The sequence below is a fragment of the Mustelus asterias genome, chromosome 25 (assembly GCF_964213995.1).
Source record: "Mustelus asterias chromosome 25, sMusAst1.hap1.1, whole genome shotgun sequence".
Lineage (NCBI taxonomy): Eukaryota > Metazoa > Chordata > Chondrichthyes > Carcharhiniformes > Triakidae > Mustelus > Mustelus asterias.
In genome coordinates this window covers 20,061,147-20,080,813 of record NC_135825.1, presented here as the reverse complement: position 1 = coordinate 20,080,813, position 19,667 = coordinate 20,061,147, and the positions used below count along the sequence as shown (strand labels likewise).

Here is a 19,667-nt window from a genome sequence, read left to right as displayed (position 1 = left end):
CGGAATTCTCCCATCCCGCCCGCCACTGGAATTTTAGCAGGCGGGTTGCGGACAACGTGAAACCCCATTGACAGGAATTTCCGGCTTTTAGACCAGCACGACCGGAGAATTCCAACCAAAGTCTGCCATAGATAATTGTACATATGGAGAGAAAGTAATTTAAATAAATATTATAAATGAATAGAACGGATAACTAGAACCGTGGTGGAAACACTAAACTGGACTTTAGTTTAGCTGGGGAAACTAGAATAGAATCCCTACAGTGTAGGAGACCATTTGGCCCATCGAGCCTGCACTGACAACAATCCCACCCAGGCCCTATCCCCAAAACCCCACGTAGTTACCCTGCTAATCCCCCCCGACACTAAGGGGCAATTTAGCATGGCCAATTAACTGAACCTACATGTCTTTGGATTGTGGGAGGAAACTGGTGCACCCGGAGGAAACCCACACAGACACGGGGAGAATGTGCAAACTCCACACAGACTCAAGATACTGAGTAGTTGTGAGTTTGCCAATAATTGGCATAATTTTATTACAGCAAGCTCAAAATATTGCAGATGTTGGAGAAGGTAAGCAGATCAGGCAGCACCTGATGTTGGAGGGAAGTTGAAATGAACAGTTTGGAACTGGCAGATATTAGAGGTAAAAGCAAGTTACTGCGGATGCTGGAATCTGAAACCAAAAGAGAAAATGCTGGAAAATCTCAGCAGATCTGGCAGCATCTGTGAGGAGAGAAAAGAGCTGAAGTTTCGAGTCCAGACGACCCTTTGTCAAAGCGTCATCTGGACTCGAAACGTCAACTCAGATGTTAGAGGTAAACAGCTTTGGAACAGAGCCAGGAGAATTGGGGCAGGAGATTAATAAAAGGAAAAGGAGGCCTGTGATAGCAGGAGGACAGAGGGTGATTAAATAATACATATGATAATAGGGCAAGACAAAAATGGGTGATGATGGGACAAGTAAGGGAAAGAAAGTTAGATCCATAGGATATGTAAATAGTTACAACAGAACAGCTGATAGGATTGGAAGAAGGCAGATGGGAAGGAGCTAATATCTGGCATTTGGGCTGACTGGCTATTTATGTCTTGTTGATTATATGTAATAATGGAGGAGAGAAAGGTGAAAAATGTAGCAAAAGGGAGAAGATACAATATAAATTATACAATAAATGACAGAGTTTATACAATAAATGGCAGAGTCATCAGGAGTATAGAAACACAGAAGGACCTAGGTGTGCAAGTCCACAAATCCTTGAAGGTGGCAACACAGGTGGAGAAGGTGGTGAAGAAGGCATATGGTATGCTTGCCTTTATAGGACAGGGTATAGAGTATAAAAGCTGGAGTCTGATGATGCAGCTGTATAGAACGCTGGTTAGGCCACATTTGGAGTACTGCGTCAAATTCTGGTCGCCGCACTACCAGAAGGACGTGGAGGCGTTAGAGAGAGTGCAGAGAAGGTTTACCAGGATGTTGCCTGGTATGGAGGGTCTTAGCTATGAGGAGAGATTGGGTAAACTGGGGTTGTTCTCCCTGGAAAGACGGAGAATGAGGGGAGATCTAATAGAGGTGTACAAGATTATGAAGGGGATAGATAGGGTGAATGGTGGGAAGCTTTTTCCCAGATCAGAAGTGACGTTCACGAGGGGTCACGGGCTCAAGGTGAGAGGGGCGAAGTATAACTCAGATATTAGAGGGATGTTTTTTACACAGAGGGTGGTGGGGGCCTGGAATGCGCTGCCAAGTAGGGTGGTGGAGGCAGGCACGCTGACATCGTTTAAGACTTACCTGGATAGTCACATGAGCAGCCTGGGAATGGAGGGATACAAACGATTGGTCTAGTTGGACCAAGGAGCGGCACAGGCTTGGCGGGCCGAAGGGCCTGTTTCCTGTGTTGTACTGTTCTTTGTAAGACATCTATGGACTAAGAAAGCCAAGAAGTTAGGCAAAGTTGATTAAATGTTCCTACTTGGGACAAAAAATGGGGAGTAGCATTAAGAAAAGGCATTAGAAAGGGGACCTGAGAAGGACGGGAACAAAGATTGTTCTGGATAATCTCATATTGCTTAAGTACTTATTACCAAACTTATTACCCTATTACCAGAGATAAATGTGAATAATTATTATGTTTGCATTATGTAGGCAACGATGTAAATGTCAACAACAACAGACCTAATGTTGGAGACCACGGACAGAGTATCAACATGCCAGAGGATGACTGGATTCCACCACCTCCAGCAATGGCCCCTCCACCACCTCCACCAATGGCCCCTCCACCACCTCCAACACAAAATACTTTTCAAAATCCACATACGACCTATTTGCCTTATGAAGTGGCTGTTCCACCACCTCCAAAGATGGCGCCACCGCTGCCACCACCTTTAAGCATGGCATCACAACATAAACCTGCTTCAATCTACCAGCCTCCTGACACCAACTTTTCACCGCCTCCCAATATGATTCCTCCACCGCCTCCATTCATGGCACCTCTAAAATCTCTTCCAAAGGCTGAGCAGTACCCCAAAACATCTGCCCCGTCAACTCCAAAAGTACCACCTCCTCCACCTCCCTTCCTGCTTCCACCTAACGATTATTCTTTTCACTCCCCTTGGCAAGATGGTGTTTCTAAATCGAATGAAATAAAGCATCTGAAAAAATCACCGCCACCTCCTCCACAAAGGGATATTATGCAACACAGTCATTTTCCTCCGAAACCAGAAAGGGATGTGTCGTCTTCTTTCAAATTCTTTCCCAGCACTTCGCAAATATCAGTTCCAAATAATCAATCTTTGTATAAAGCAGAATCTCCTGAAGTGATTCCACAGCCTTTGTTTGCGTCAACTTTCAATCCTAAAGCGCCAGCAAAGCTTTTTGGGTTTCCCGAACCACTCAACAAATCGGAAAGCTCATTAGATTCTGACTGGCAAAATAAAGGCAAATCCATGATAGTCATGAAGGATGCTGACCAGTATCCAATGGACCAGACTGGTGGAATTACCCACACTACCTCCATGCCGAAGAAGGCAGTGTCGAATGAAGGCACTGAATGTGCAGCAATGAGTAAGGTGATCGAAGACTCTGCTCCATATAAACCTCAGAAGCCAGCTCGCAAGAACAACCTGCTCATGCAACAGTCTAAACCAGTCCAGAACAAAGGAGTATATCCCATACATTCTGGTTCTTCCCTCGATCACTCTTTCCCAGATGGAAAAGAGAAGCTCTGGAGCAATAACATGGATCTTCGGCACACCAGTTCGAGGCAAATTCATGATCCAACCAACCATCAGAATTTCTCCAGCAATTTGCCTGTTACAGCCAATTCTGGAATAGAATATGGAAAATCCGTTGCAGGGGAGAAAACAAAACCCACCCTGACGAGGGATTTTGAAAACCAGAGTTCCTCAGAAAATGTTATGTTGGATTTTCAGTCCCCTAAACCAGTGGAGCAGCCAGATACTCCAGATTCTCCCGCAGAGCAGAATACTAATCCACGTTCACCACTGGCTCTTCTCATGGCTGCAAAGCGGCGAGATTCGAGTAAGGGCCAAGGATTTCACAAGGCCGGCTCGGAGGCATCAAGCTTATCCTTGGGCGGTACTCGATACATAAAGTCAACAAATTCAAATACAATCCATATCACACGGGTAGCTGATAACAAGGAATGTTCCTCGATATCACAGACAGAAGAAGATACGACAGCACATCACAAGCACATAGATGACATACTCAGTTCTCTGAAAAGCGCTGAGAAAAGTCATGAATGGTCCAAACCTTCGCTCCACTCAACGGCCCGTGGAATGGCAGAGCCAGAAGACACTCAAAAAGACGTTGACATGTCTTTACTTCTAATCCCACCTCCACCAAGTTTTAGTGATGAAGAGAACGAAGAACCCTCGTTCGGACTTCTGCCACCTCCATTCGAATTTTCCAACCACAATGACAATCAAGATGATTCTTCCCAACCAGAACGAAGAGCGAACAATGAATCTGGACTCAACAATCTGCACCCCACCAATTCAGACAAGAGAGGGCTTTCTCTACAGGGATCCACTCATCAAAGTGCTGACCATTTAACACCTAATCACTATAACAGCCTGAGCAATACAAATTCTTATTCTATTAACAAATCACCATTAACTATGTTGTCAGCTCCTGTCGAAACAAGCTTTGCTCAGAAAAAGCCACCAATAGTGGAAAAGCCCAGGTTCCTGGATAACGGTGTTGTGAATGGAGGTTCTGCAAAATTTCACAATTCCAAGCAAGTTTCAGATTCACACACTTATTCCCAGTTAATGTCTAAAACATATGGAAAAAATGTACCCAAGATGGAACCACAGCAGACAGAAACTGTGCCATCAACAAACAAACTGGTAGCGAGGAATAAAGTTATTGATGAATTGCAGTCCAAGGTACAAGGTTTAAGCACCAAATCTTCTGATGTGGCATTTAAAAGGTGAGTTTAAGTGTGTCCCAATGTAGAAAGTTTGACAGTTCATTTATTAGTATCACAGGTAGGCTTACATTAACACTGCAATGAAGTTTCTGTGAAAATTCCATAGTCGCCACATTCTGGCGCCTGTTTGGGTACACTGAGGGAGAATTTAGCACGGCCAATGCACCAAACCAGCACATCTTTCGGACTGTGGGAGGAAACCAGAGCACCCAGAGAAAAGCCCGGCAGACATGGGGAGAAGGTGCAGACTCCGCACAGACAGTAACCCAAGCTGGGAATTGAACCCGGGTCTCTGGACGCTGTGAGGCAGCAGTGCTAACAATGTAAATAAAAGAGTAACCTTTTGAAGAAAAAAGTTGAAGGAAGCCTACAGTTTATCTAAACCGTTCAATTACATTTCTGTTCTCTTTAGCTTTCTATCAATTGTTCAAGTCTTATTGCAGATGTTTTACTACGGCACCGAGGGTGTGCTGCATCACTGCAGTGCCAAGAGTGCACTGTGCCACAGCAACACTGAGGGCGCACTGCTTCATGGTGGTGCTGTACTTGGTTCAGTGTTTCAAATGAGAGGTTAAACGAAGGCTCTGTCAGGTGTAAAAGCTCCCTTGGCACTTTGTCAAAGAAGAGCAGGGGAGTTGTCCTTTGTGTCTTGGCCAATATTTATTTCTCAATCAACATCACAAAAACATATTATTTGATTATCATCACATTGCTGTTTGTGGGAGCTTTCTGCTGTATTTTCTACATTAAGTATTTCATTGGCAGAAAGGTGTATTGGGATGCCCTCTGGCTGTGATTTGAATGCAAGCCTTTTTTAAATAGTTCATTTCCGATTATGTTGAAAGGAACGCAGGAACACGAGTAAGTCATTTATTACCTCGAGTCTGTTCCGCATTCAGTGACATCATGGCTGACCTGTGACTCCATCTTCTCATCTTTGCCCCAATTCCCTTAATTCTTGTGGATAACAAAAATCTCAAATTTGAATTTAACAATTGATTTAGCATCAATTGTCATTTGTGGCAGTGTATGTCGAAGCGTTTCCTAATTTCACTCCTGAAATATGTGGCATTAATGTTTCAGCAATGCCCTTCCTGATCCTAACTTAAATAAAAGCAAAATACCGCAGATGCTGAAAACTGAAACAAAAACAGAACATACTGGAAAATCTCTGCAGGTCTGACAGCATCTGTGGAGAGAGAATAAAGCTTAAGTTTCGAGTCAGGATGACTCTTCTTGTAGGTGGGGAGATGAAGCAGTAGGGTCCCCTTAATAACTTGAAAACTGATCAAATTGCCTCTTAACTTGCTCAATTCAAGGAAATAAGACCCTAATGTGTGTAATCTCTCCATGTAATTTAAGCCTTGGAGTACAGATATTTTTCTGGTAAACCTTTCCTGCACTCTCTCCAAGACCAGTATAATATCCTGCTCAACGTCTGGTGCCCAGGACTGCTTATGGTGTGGTTTAACCACAACATGCTGAAGCATGACTTGTAACCCTCATCTTCTGGTCCGTTTGAAGTAAAAACCAGCATTCCAAAAGTTTTTTTGATTATTTTCTGTGTACAACTGTACTGTCATATATAATCAATAAATGATAAGTTCTACCGTAGACCTACAATGGTATTTGTTTGGGAAATATTATCTAAAAATCCAATGATTTTTAAAAGTTAAGTAAATTAACACAAGTAGTAAATAAAATGAAATGTTTACTTCCAAGTTCTTTGTGTCTGTGCAATGAGGATCAGTCAAATTTTTGTTGTAGACTTGAATGCAGCAAAGCAATAGCATCACCAACAGCCAGTGAGATTGCTAGCAAGTGATCTAATCAGAACAGTCATAGCTACAACCACTAATTTAGGTTGCTCAGAAACACCACTCAGCAATTATTACGTATAATGGTTAAATATTGTGAGGTATGTTTAATCGATTGATGTTAAAGATCTTTAGTGACTTCTTTCAGGGCGGCACAGTGGTTAGCACTGCTGCCTCACAGCCCCAGGGACCTGGGTTCAATTCCCGGCTTTCCCCGTGTCTGCGTGGGTTTCCTCCAGGTGCTCCAGTTTCCTCCCACAGTCCAAAGATGTGCGGATTAGGTGGATTGGCCATGCCAAATTGCCCCTTAGTGTCAGGGGGACTAGCTAGGGTAAATGCATGGGGTTATGGGGGTAGGGCCTGGGTGGGATTGTGGTTGGTGCAGACCCGATGGGCTGAATGGCCTTGTTCTGCACTGTAGGGATTCTATGATTCTTGGTAATAAAGGGAACATTGAAGTTACTGCGCACAAATTATGCAGTAGTAAAAACATTACTAGTAACTGATGCATCCGATCTTTTTGATTGTACTATTATCTTGTGGTTTTATATTGTTACATTTGCAAATTCAAGGCTTTTATGAATCTTCCATTCTTTTCTAGCTCACAGAATGCACAAAGTTACGGTCGGACCTTTACTATCCGGCCAGGTACAAAGCAACCAATAACCGTGGTGTACCCCTCAAATACAAAATGAGAATCTGTTGTTTCTAAACCAGGATGATTTCCTACTCACTCCGAATAGTGCGAGTGTCACCCACTTAATGTCTGAAGATCTTCACGGTGACTTCATTCACGTTCTGAGGACAACATTCCTAGCATCCAAAATTCACTCAATATATTTGAGCACATCAGCACTTGGTGCGCACGCACACTTTATATTTGTGACATATTCTGAAGAGGCCTTTTACCAGTGATAGATGGCATGTTGCAGCTTGTTTATAATGTATGTATTCTGACGTAAAACATGCTTTCAACGGGTTTTGCCTTATTGAAGTACCTCTGCGCATTGTATAATACACACAGCCTTTAATTTATGTAATCCTGTAGCATGGTCCCAGCACACTCTCCTATAACACGCAGATTCAATGTTGATCTTACACTGTCACAATTGCAATCAGGGGAGTATTAGGAATATTCTTTTTTTTACTGTACCGTTTTATAAACTTGTCAAAATCAAATAAATATCCTGTAAAAATTTTAATTATTTTTAATGTTGAATTATTTTCCCAATAGATGAGAGTTACCTCGTATGATGTATCCGATCCCTAGAGGCAAACATTTAAAGTATTTTATACCTTTTAATGAAGTGCTGACATTTATGACACAAAGTAATGGTCTGTGTTATAAGATGGGAGGTTTATTGAATGACGCTTATGCAAACTGAATTTGCCAGAACCATCTACTTATAAATCTCCAAATTGTATAAGTTTAAAGATCACATTGAAAATGTATTTACCAAATGGGGGAGAGGGAAGGATTGCCCTGTATCTAATCTGTACTTTGACTTGTATAGTGAGTTTGACATGAAATTAAACATTTTTATTTAAGTGGTCTATTTTGGATAAAAATCAAAATATAATCTAGTGTGAATTTAGGTAGGATTGATGTATTGTAGAAGTATCTATGTACAATATTCATAGTCTCAATGCTGCATATTTCCTTTCTGTAATATTTACACCAAAATCTATAATAAAGATGGTTTATGTTTGGTTTCTGAACAGGAAAGCTAATTCTATACTTCTAGAAATCAATAAACGTTAATCTTATAAAATCAATGTCATCTGTCACCTTGATTCCACACTAAATCAATTGCCTGTTTCTATAAATATTTACAAATGTAATCTCCCATTTTCAGTTGAAGAATACATATCAATTTTTACTATCAATTACAATCTATGTAAATGCATACTGCTTTAATAATTAAAATCACAATGCAAGACATTGAAAGGTTCCCTCTCAGGAATTTATGAATATTGGAGTCCTGTGATGTACACAGTACAATAATGGCATTTTATTGGCCAACTGGGGGGAGAATCCATTCTGGAGCCAAGTGCTTCGTTTTTTTGGGACAAGGAGGAATGGAGGTATTCCACCAATTGTGCTTCCTTGGTTCTTTGTCCACTTCTAAACCATCCTATATTGTGCCAGAGTAAACGCTAAATGCTTGTTCATGTTGAGCGTAGCTTCCTTAATGAGGTACAGCAAATGAAATGAATCACAGAATCATTATGGCACAGGAGGCCATTTAGCCCATCATGTCTACTGTCTCTCCAAATAAGCCTCATGACTTAGTGCCATTTCCCTACCTTTTCCCAATACCCTTGCACCTTATTTCTATTCAAATAATCGTCTGATGCCCTCTTGAATGCCTTGATTGAACCTGCCTCCACTTCCAGGCAGTGCATTTCAGACCCGAACCACTCGCTGCGTGAAAAAGTTTTTTCTCGCATCACATTTGCTTCTTTTGCAAATCATTTTAAATCTGTGCTCTCTCATTCTTGATCTTTTAATGAGCAGGAACAGTTTCTACCTATCTAGTCTGTCCAGCCGATTGCCAAACAATCCCCAATGATCACACTTCTCTCAAGTTGTTTAATCGTTTTTGAACTATAATTTAGCAATGCACTACAATTTCTTACATGCCATCTCTCAATTTCAAAATTGGTTATGACTCAAGTGTCTACAGAGATTTACATGTAGTGGAAGCAATTTTATTGGATATTTGCCCTTGAAAGTTGGAATTGCATTCTATGCTGGAGATTACATCATTGCTACTGGCACTCCTGTAAAACTATAAAAGGGTCAAAAAGATGACTAACCCCCAAGTTAGTGTTCTGTGTTTCTACAGACAGCTGTGAGATCCAATTTGTGAAGCACAAGGGTCCCTATTACAATGTTTTTTTAGCTGTTACAGCAGCTGTTTTTGTGTTATGTCTCACTAGCTCTATTTCAAAGTTCTTCATTTTGCTGGTCTTTTTGTCAGATCAAAACTGTGTTTTAACACTGCACCACTTTATGCTGTGTTCGTAATGACTTAAATATTGCGTTTACCCACCCAATTAATACTTGGCATGCTTCAGCTTACTGCCCAGAGAGACACTTTGGAAGTCTGCAATTATCTAAGCCAACAGTACATCATGTACAGCCCAAATGCATTTTTATTATATAAATGCAATCTGATTTCCATAATTTAACATGCAATTGTTAATTTGTTCTTTCTGTGTGACATTCAAGATGGATCTCCAGCAATACTGATGCAACTGGTTGATCAAGTTAATAATGTGCAGCTGAAATCTTTCATTTGCATTTTAACCGTGTGTAAAGTCCCTGAATCGCCCAGCTGCTGCCAACTCCCTTCTCAACTTTATCTTCAAATACAACAGTCTCTGCTCGAGCATTGCTCTCCATGGTCTCCAAAACAACCTTACTCATCTCCCGCTTTAAAAAGGACTGAGTAATCTCCCTGTTAATGATTCATGTCTAACCTTGTAAGGTCATTGAATGTGTCACCACCATCTTTCAGTTCAAATACCTCCAATTTGATTTCCATCCAGCCAACACCAGTCCTCACCTTACATGGTCAAGGCCAATGACATCCTGTGTAGCTTCAATCATGTCATCTCTCCTACTCTGTGACCTTTAGACACAATCAACTATTCTAACTCCTTCACAGTAACTCATGTGAGCCCACCTTTTCATGGTTTCATTCTTACCTGTCCCAATGGTGTCTACACATTGCTTGCAGCGGAATTTTCTCCCGTGTTTGAAATGTTACCTCTTCCCAAGTCCTCATATACACACACTGCCTTTGAGGAACAGGACTATTAACATGTGTATTGACACTATTTTACATTGTCCACACAACTGCTACCATGATGCTATTTGACATTTTGTGGATGACTCATTGCTTCCAACTAAACTTGGCAAGACCAAAGCCAGCCTATTTCTTACAAGAAACTGGCCTGCCCTTCCTACTCGTTCAGATCCAATCAGATGAAGACAACACCTTTAATAAAAAAAATAACCAAAAGCTTGGCCCAAAGAGGACAGCTTTAATTAATATTTATTAGAGTCACAAGTAGGCTTACATTAACACTGTAGTGAAGTTACTTTGAAAATCCCCTAGTCGCTACACTCTGGCGCCTGTTCAGGTACAATGAGGGGGCATTTAGCGTAGACAATGCACCTAACAACATGTTTAAGGGGAGTCTTAAAAGGTGGAGGCAGAGAGATTCAGTGAGGAATTTAACGAACCTGAGCCTGAAGGGGGTGAGGGACGGATGCACAAATGGGAGCAATCTGGGAGAAAGATTGGGAAGAGAGAAAGTTGTAGCACTGTAGGAAACAACAGATTTGGGGGGGGGGGGGAGAGGATGTAAACAGGGGGGTTGAAACTCTACAGGTAAGATTTTTAAATTGGGGACTGTGAACAAATGGCAGATTGTGAATGTTTCGCATGCATATCCTTCAGAACAGTTCTGCTAAAGCAAATACATCCAAGGTGTCAAAACCTGGCTTTGCTCTACAAATAGAGAGGGATTCAAAGGTCTATTTTCAAATAAAATACAATAACTCTTCCCATATAAAAAAAATGCATTGAACTTGCTTTAGAATTAAATTGTTTCATGTGGTTACTTTGTTTAAAGAAGATGACGTTAAAATAATAGAACCACAACGTTCCTATGCTCTAAGCAATTTATGGAAAGCACTTTTGCTCAAGCTTGTGCATTCATAGCCAAGTCTGTACCGCATTTAATTGCCACATCAAATGAACTGTTTAAAATACCTTTCAATAGGAAATGAGTTTAGCACCCCCTGTTGTTCATTTGCCATAATCTTGTATCAAAATTATCATTAGTGTCAAAAGTTCATTCAAGGGTTCCATCTGATGCTACAACATCATTTTTGCCAAGACTCTAAATATGTTTATCACCAAAGAATCTCTGCTGGTTCAAATTTCCTGAAAGCAACGTAGGCGTTAGTTCTCTTCTACTGGCTTGCTGCACCACAATGTTGAAAAACAGCACTCTAGAATCTAGGGTACTCTGGAAAAGGAAAAACAATGAAACATTGAAACTAGAAGCAGGAGTAGGCCTTCAAACCTGCTCCGCCATTCATTTTGATCATGGCAAGTTTAAAACTATTAATTGTAATTACGATTCATTTACTGGAGGGGATGCAGTGGAGATTCACCAGGATGCTCCCTGGGATGGAATATTTAAGTTATGAAGAATGGTTGCGTAGGCTTGGGTGGAGCAGAGAAGACTGAGGGGCAACCTGATTGAGGTGTACAAGATTATGAGAGACATGGACAGAGTGGATAAGGAGCAGTTGTTCCCCTTAGTTGAAGGGTCAGTCACAAAGGAACATGAGTTCAATATGAGGGGGCAGGAGGTTTAGGGGGGATGTGAGGAAAAATGTATTTACCTAATGGGTGGTGATGATCTGGAATGCACTACCTGGGAGGGTGGTAGAGGCGGGTTGCCTCACATCCTTTAAAAAGTATCTGGATGAGCACTTGGCCAATCATGACATTCAAAGCAATGGGCCAAGTGCTGGCGGATGGGATTAGGTGGGAGTTCAGGTGTTTCTAATGTGTCGGTGCAGACCCGATGGGCCAAAGGGCCTCTTCTGTGCCGTATGGTTCTATGACTTAGTGCATATGCATCCCAAACAAAAATATTGTGAGTTTCATACCATTCAATCCTTACCTTTGTGTATCATCCTAAGCCCTTGCTTATATCAACCCTATTTTGAAGCTTCATCACACACATATATAATCACCTAAATTATCATTTACAGAATATCACTATCATTGACTTCCACTTCGATAACAGTCTAAACTGAGGGGTCAGTTTTACTGTACAGAATGAAGCCAAAACAAGGTAGTCATGGGGGCATTTCTTTTTGGCCAATCAAATAAGCTAAATTAAACAAACTCAAGGACAAAAAGAAGGGCATCTCCCAAAAGGAAAGGAACCACCTGAACCAAAAGACAAAGCAGAAAGGAAACTTAAAACATTAAATCAAAATGTGACTAAGGGGGTCGATAATACACCCCAGTCCCTGTGGTGCCCAATGGGCACAGAATAGTCAACAGGGGCAATGAGCAAGGACTATTCCAATTAAAGGTTGCAGGCATCTTATTACCTGCGGGGTCAGCTGTTATAAGTTAGTGGAGGAACTTCCAGGTATTAATGTTACAATGTCTGTTCTGGTTTACCATGAGCTAATCAAGTTTTCCTTCGTGGAGCTGGTCTGCTGCAGTAGATGCTGCTGCTCCTCCACAACACTTATGGTCAGGCTGTTGCCATGGTTACAGATGGCATTCAGTACCTGATGGGGAGACAGAGCGTACAGCTGCTGGGTTTATTTTTAAACATCAGGTCACTTGGAGTTGGAACACTGCCACGTGAAATAAATGGATTTTACACTCCACACACACGATGTAAACATCCAATAATGTGTTTCGGGCCACATATATTGTGCATAATAAATTTATTTACCCTTTAAGTTACCAGCTCTGTCGACGCAACAGATTTTCCGATATCATTGTGAGGAAGCTAACAGCCTTTACTTATTCATGACTTAAACACAGCTAACGGACTCAAATAATTTTACCACTAAGCTGGTCTATACGTGGCCTTCTTCATATTCAACTGTTCCCATGTTAATAGTCAACTTCAGAGTTAGTCTCATTTTCGATTGCAGCACAACCATATCATATTTTGTACAATTAATAATTCAGAAATGTCAATATGCCTTTTAAAATTTTTACGAGCAACAAACTCATTCTCAACTTTCAGTGACATGATTTACATCAACATCAACATTTCTCAAAGTTGTCAGTTTTGTCTTGACAATAGCAATCAATGCCAGTTCGTCATTCATTAAACTTAGTTTCAAATCCCTTGATGGAAACAGAACCACTCTTTAACAAATTACCAGCCACTGCAAAGTTTATTTAAAGTTTATTTATTAGTGTCACAAGTAAGGCTTACATTAACACTGCAATGAGGTTACTGTGAAAATCCCCTAGTAGCCACACTCTGGCACCTGTTTGGGTACACTGAGGGTGAATTTAGCATGGCTAATGCACCTAACCAGCACATCTTTTGGACTGTGGGAGGAAACCCACACAGGGAGAACATGCAGACTCCGCACGGACTGGGACCGGAGCCAGGAATCGAACTTGGGTCCCTGATGCTATGAGGCAGCAGTGCTAACCATTGTGCCACCCTTACCACATGAGTCACGTGAATTATGAATTCAGATGGCCATTCGCTGAATTTCATTACAACACTTTGTACCACATTGTTTCAGTGTGGGAGATAATTACCAACACTGCAATCAAGATAATTATCGGTGACATATACATATATTCTAATTATCTCAATTACTTTCTTTTCTCTGCTAACCCACCTGTTGCATAAACAGCTCAACGAACCAATATGGAGGTCATGATCAAATATAGACAGTATTTGTGTGTGTTGGTTATTAGACCGGTTTCTGGGACCAGAAGAGAGGAGCAGGGATGTGTTGTTGCAATTATACAGGGCCTTGGTGAGGCCACACCTAGAATATTGTGTGCAGTTTTGGCCTCCTTTTCTGAGGAAGGATGTTCTTGTTCTCGGGGGAGTGCAGCGAAGGTTTACCAGCCTAATTCCGGGGATGGTGGGACTGATGTATGAGAAGAGATTGACTAGGTTCAGATTGTTTTTACTGGAGTTCAGATGAATGGGTAGCGGGGGGGGATCTCATAGAGACTTATAAAATTCTAACAGGACTAGGACAGGGTAGATGCAGGGAGGATGTTCCCAATGGTGGGGGAGTCCAGAGCCAAGGATCACAGTCTGAGGATTCTGGGTAGACCATTTAGGACGGAGATGAGGAGACATTTCTTCACCCAAAGAGTGGTGAGCCTGTGGAATTCATTACCCCAGGAAGCAGTTGATGCCAAAACATTGAATGTATTCAAGAGGCGGATGGATATAGCACTTGGGGCGAATGGGATCAAAGGTTATGGGGAGAAAGCAGGATAAGGCTATTGAGTTGGATGATCAGCCATGATCACAATGAATGGCGGAGCAGGCTGGAAGGGCCAAATGGCCTCCTCCTGCTCCTGTTTCTATATCATGCACTGGAAATGTTCACTATTATTGGGCTGGGTGAAGAGCCACACAACAGCACTATCTTCAGGTTTCTGCAGTCTTACTCAACAGCAATATTCAAATAAAAGCATATCAGCTTCTCCATACACAGCATGCATCACGTCAAAGGAAAAGGAATCAGCACCTGAGGTTCTTGCATAACTCCAGGATTTAAAACTCCATCGTCAGATGTGGTAACGCAGCAATCTCACCTCTCGAGTCAGAAGATTAAGTTTGCACACTACTCCAGAGACTTAAACAAATCAGTTAGATGGACTGATCTGTGTACTGAAGAAATGCTGTAATGTTGAGTGAAGCAAGGGGAGTAGAATCTGGTTTAACATCTTATCTAAAAGGCACTTAAAATTAGTGCACTTAAAATTAAGTGGAGAGGTGATGGAGCAGTGATATTGTCACTGGACTAGTAATCTAGGGACCCAGGGTAAATCTCAGGGGACCTGGGTTTGAATCCCAGAGGGTGAAAATTGAATTCAGTAAAAAATCTGGAATTAAAAGTTTAATGATGACCATAATGGTCGATGGTCATAAAAATCCACCTGGTTCACTAATGCCCTTTAGGGAAGGAAATCTGCCATCCCTACCTGGCATGTGATTCCAGAGCCACAGCAATGTGGTTGACTCTTAAATGCCCTCAGTTCAAGGATAATTAGGGATGGGCAACAAATGCTGGCACAGCCAGCAATGCCCACACCCCTGAACGAATAACAAAAAAACCCCTCACTTTTCGACTTTTTTGGCTAAGATCAAGCCCTAGGGTGCAATGCTTCATCTTGTCAGCTTGGATCCTGTTTGTCTCTCTTGTAGGGATCATGAACTGGATTCAATTGAATTTTGAATTGGGTTTTTGGAGCAAGGAATGGATTCGGATTTATCTGAGCATTGGCGTTGTAACTTTAAGAATGGAGTAAAAAAAAAAGACTCGCACTGAATGCATACAGTGAACATTATAGGTATCCAACTTATATTGAGTAACCTCAGAGTGAAAATTGATCTATGTAGACAATTTAAATATAGTACCATTTGTAACAACCATTTTAAAATGTCTAAGGTTTCTTTTGATTGTATTGTTGCACCTCAGTGCAAAATTATCTATGTAGAAAACTTGAATATTATTGCACTTTGTAATATTCTTGCAGATATTTTACAAATAAAGTATACTTTTGCAGAAAAAAGTGCACATAAAATAACTCAGTATCATTCATAAAGGGAGTTCTGCTGTCCTCGGCCACATTCTATCCCTCATCCAATAAAGCAGATTAACTACGTTTCTCATTGCTCTTCCTGTGATCTTACTGTTTGCAAAATTGGCTAAGATACATCAAATATATTTATTTGACAAAGCATTTTGCAATGTCCCAAAGATGTGAAAGCTGGGATATAAAATCATATTTTTGTCCCTCTCACCAAGAGAACAGTGCTTTGGTGGGATAACTCTTCACAAGTAAAAGGAAAGGCTAGATGAAATATTTGGCTTTTAAATTCAATGATTCCATTTTAATGTATTTGGAGATTTTTTTGTGTTACAGCTGCAGTATGCCCTTAAGACTAATCCAGATAATTATTTCCTAGCTTATCAATGCTCGGAACAAATCACTTTCCTATTTTAGCCGGTATCAGAATCACCCATTAGATGAGGAATTAAGTTCCCTCTGCTCTGCTTTAACGATGTTTTTGCTCCATACTATATTTATAAACCTCTCTGCATTGTCAACACTGGACATCCCAATGATTGTGTCTGCGTGGGATTGACACTTCGCAGGGAAGACCCTTGAAGATGGCAGAGAGATTAGTTACTCTATCAATCTAGGCTGATCATAATGATGGAGGAACAGTGTGCTTGTTCATTTAAACAATTTAGCTGTCAACTCATGTCACTCCACTGAAAGGTGAAACCTTGACCAATTTCAAAGAACAGTACAGCACAGGAACAGGTCCTTTGGCCCACCAGGCCTGTGCCGACACATGACATCTTGCTAAAGACCTTTTGCTCTATGCAGTCTGTATCGCTCTATTCCCTGCCTATTCATGTATCTGTCAAGATGCCTCTTAAAAGTTGCTATTGTACCGGCTTCTACCACCTCCTCTAGCAGCACATTCCAGGCACCTACCACTGTGTAAAAAACGTGCCTTTCATATCTCCTTTAAACTTTCCCCCTTTTACCTTAAACCTATGTCCCCTAGTAATTGACATTTCTACCATGGGAAAAAGACTCAATCCATGCCTCTCATAATTTTTAAAACTTCTATCATGTTGCCCCTCAGACTCCGATGTTCAAGTAAAAACAAACCAAGTTTGTCCAAACTCTCCTGATAGCCAACACCCTCTAAACCAGGCAACATCCTGGTAAACCTTTTCTGTACCCTCTCCAAAGCCTCCACATCCTTCTGGTAGTGTGGCGTCCAGAACTGTACGCAATATTCCAAATGTGGCCGAACTAATGTTCTCTACACCGGCAACATGACTTGCCAATTTTTATACTCTATGCCCTGACCAATGAAGGCAAACACAGTAAGAAGTTTAACAACACCAGGTTAAAGTCCAACAGGTTTATTTGGTAGCAAAAGCCACACAAGCTTTCGGAGCTCCAAGCCCCTTCTTCAGGTGAGTGGGAATTCTGTTCACAAACAGAGCATATAAAGACACAAACTCAATTTACATGAATAATGGTTGGAATGCGAATACTTACAACTAATCAAGTCTTTAAGAAACAAAACAACGTGAGTGGAGAGAGCATCAAGACAGGCTAAAAAGATGTGTATTGTCTCCAGACAAGACAGCCAGTGAAACTCTGTGGGGGTTACAAATAGTGTGACAACCCAATATCCCGATTGAGGCCGTCCTCGTGTGTGCGGAACTTGGCTATCAGTTTCTGCTCAGCGACTCTGCGCCGTCGTGTGTCGCGAAGGCCGCCTTGGAGAACGCTTACCCGAATATCAGAGGCCGAATGCCCGTGACTGCTGAAGTGCTCCCCAACAGGAAGAGAACAGTCTTGCCTGGTGATTGTCGAGCGGTGTTCATTCATCCGTTGTTGCAGCGTCTGCATAGTTTCCCCAATGTACCATGCCTCGGGACATCCTTTCTTGCAGCGTATCAGGTAGACAACGTTGGCCGAGTTGCAAGAGTATGTACCGTGTACCTCGTGGATGGTGTTCTCACGTGAGATGATGGCATCTGTGTCGATGATCCGGCACGTCTTGCAGAGGTTGCTGTGGCAGGGTTGTGTGGTGTCATGGTCACTGTTCTCCTGAAGGCTGGGTAGTTTGCTGCGGACAATGGTCTGTTTGAGGTTGTGCGGTTGTTTGAAGGCAAGAAGTGGGGGTGTGGGGATGGCCTTGGCGAGATGTTCGTCTTCATCAATGACACGTTGAAGGCTCCGGAGGAGATGCCGTAGCTTCTCCGCTCCGGGGAAGTACTGGACAATGAAGGGTACTCTGTCCACTGTGTCCCGTGTTTGTCTTCTGAGGAGGTCGGTGCGGTTTTTCGCTGTGGCGCGTTGGAACTGTTGATCAATGAGTCGAGCGCCATATCCTGTTCTTATGAGGGCATCTTTCAGCGTCTGGAGGTGTCTGTTGCGATCCTCCTCATCCGAGCAGATCCTGTGTATACGGAGGGCTTGTCCGTAGGGGATGGCTTCTTTAACGTGTTTAGGGTGGAAGCTGGAGAAGTGGAGCATTGTGAGGTTATCCGTGGGCTTGCGGTACAGTGAGGTGCTGAGGTGACCGTCCTTAATGGAGATGCGTGTGTCCAAGAATGCAACCGATTCCAGAGAGTAGTCTATGGTGAGTCTGATGGTGGGATGGAACTTGTTTGTTTGTCTGATGGTGGGATGGAACTGGGATGGACCTTCGTTGTCCAGTACTTCCCCGGAGCGGAGTAGCTACGGCATCTCCTCCGGAGCCTTCAACATGTCATTGATGAAGACGAACATCTCGCCAAGGCCATCCCCACACCCCCACTTCTTGCCTTCAAACAACCGCACAACCTCAAACAGACCATTGTCCGCAGCAAACTACCCAGCCTTCAGGAGAACAGTGACCATGACACCACACAACCCTGCCACAGCAACCTCTGCAAGACGTGCCGGATCATCGACACAGATGCCATCATCTCACGTGAGAACACCATCCACCAGGTACACGGTACATACTCTTGCAACTCGGCCAACGTTGTCTACCTGATACGCTGCAAGAAAGGATGTCCCGAGGCATGGTACATTGGGGAAACTATGCAGACGCTGCAACAACGGATGAATGAACACCGCTCGACAATCACCAGGCAAGACTGTTCTCTTCCTGTTGGGGAGCACTTCAGCAGTCACGAGCACTCGGCCTCTGATATTCGGGTAAGCGTTCTCCAAGGCAGCCTTCGCGACACACGACGGCGCAGAGTCGCTGAGCAGAAACTGATAGCCAAGTTCCACACACACGAGGACGGCCTCAACCGGGATATTGGGTTCATGTCACACTATTTGTAACCCCCACAGAGTTTCACTGGCTGTCTTGTCTGGAGACAATACACATTTTTTAGCCTGTCTTGATGCTCTCTCCACTCACGTTGTTTTGTTTCTTAAAGACTTGATTAGTTGTAAGTATTCGCATTCCAACCATTATTCATGTAAATTGAGTTTGTGTCTTATATGCTTCGTTTGTGAACAGAATTCCCACTCACCTGAAGAAGGGGCTTGGAGCTCCGAAAGCTTGTGTGGCTTTTGCTACCAAATAAACCTGTTGGACTTTAACCTGGTGTTGTTAAACTTCTGTGTTTACCCCAGTCCAACGCCGGCATCTCCACACAATGAAGGCAAGCCATACACCTTCTTGACCACCTTACCCACTAGTGTTGCCACTTTCAGTGAAGTGTGGGCCTGTATGCCTAGATCCTTTTGTATGTTAATGCTTCTAGGGGTTCTGCCATTTACTGTACTTTCCAAAATGCATCACTTCGCCGGATTTGTCCGGATTAAATTCCATCATCCATTTCTCTGCCCAAGTCTCCAACCTATCAAAATCTGCTGTATCCCCAGGTAATCCTTCTCTTTATCCATAGTTCCCACAATCTTTGTGTCATCCACAAACTTACTAATCAGACTACCTACATTATATTACAAACAGGACACCCAGCACAGATCGCTGCAGAACACTGTTGATCACAGATCTCCAGTCAGAAAAACACCCTTCCATCGTTACACTCTTGACTTCTGTGACCAAGCCAATTCTGTATCCAT

The 19,667-nt window shown here is 42.4% G+C and overlaps 1 protein-coding gene across 1 annotated transcript in view; it reads left to right on the top strand.

Annotated features, from left to right (window-relative positions):
• Positions 1-8,038, top strand: part of LOC144511850 (uncharacterized) — a 51,767-nt gene extending 43,729 nt beyond the window's left edge. The window contains exons 4-5 of the mRNA XM_078242224.1: positions 2,143-4,453; positions 6,872-8,038. Coding sequence (XP_078098350.1) covers positions 2,143-4,453; positions 6,872-6,965 — 2,405 coding nt within the window. The 3' untranslated portion in view covers positions 6,966-8,038. The remainder of the gene's footprint in view (positions 1-2,142; positions 4,454-6,871) is intronic.
• Positions 8,039-19,667: the final 11,629 nt, after the last annotated feature.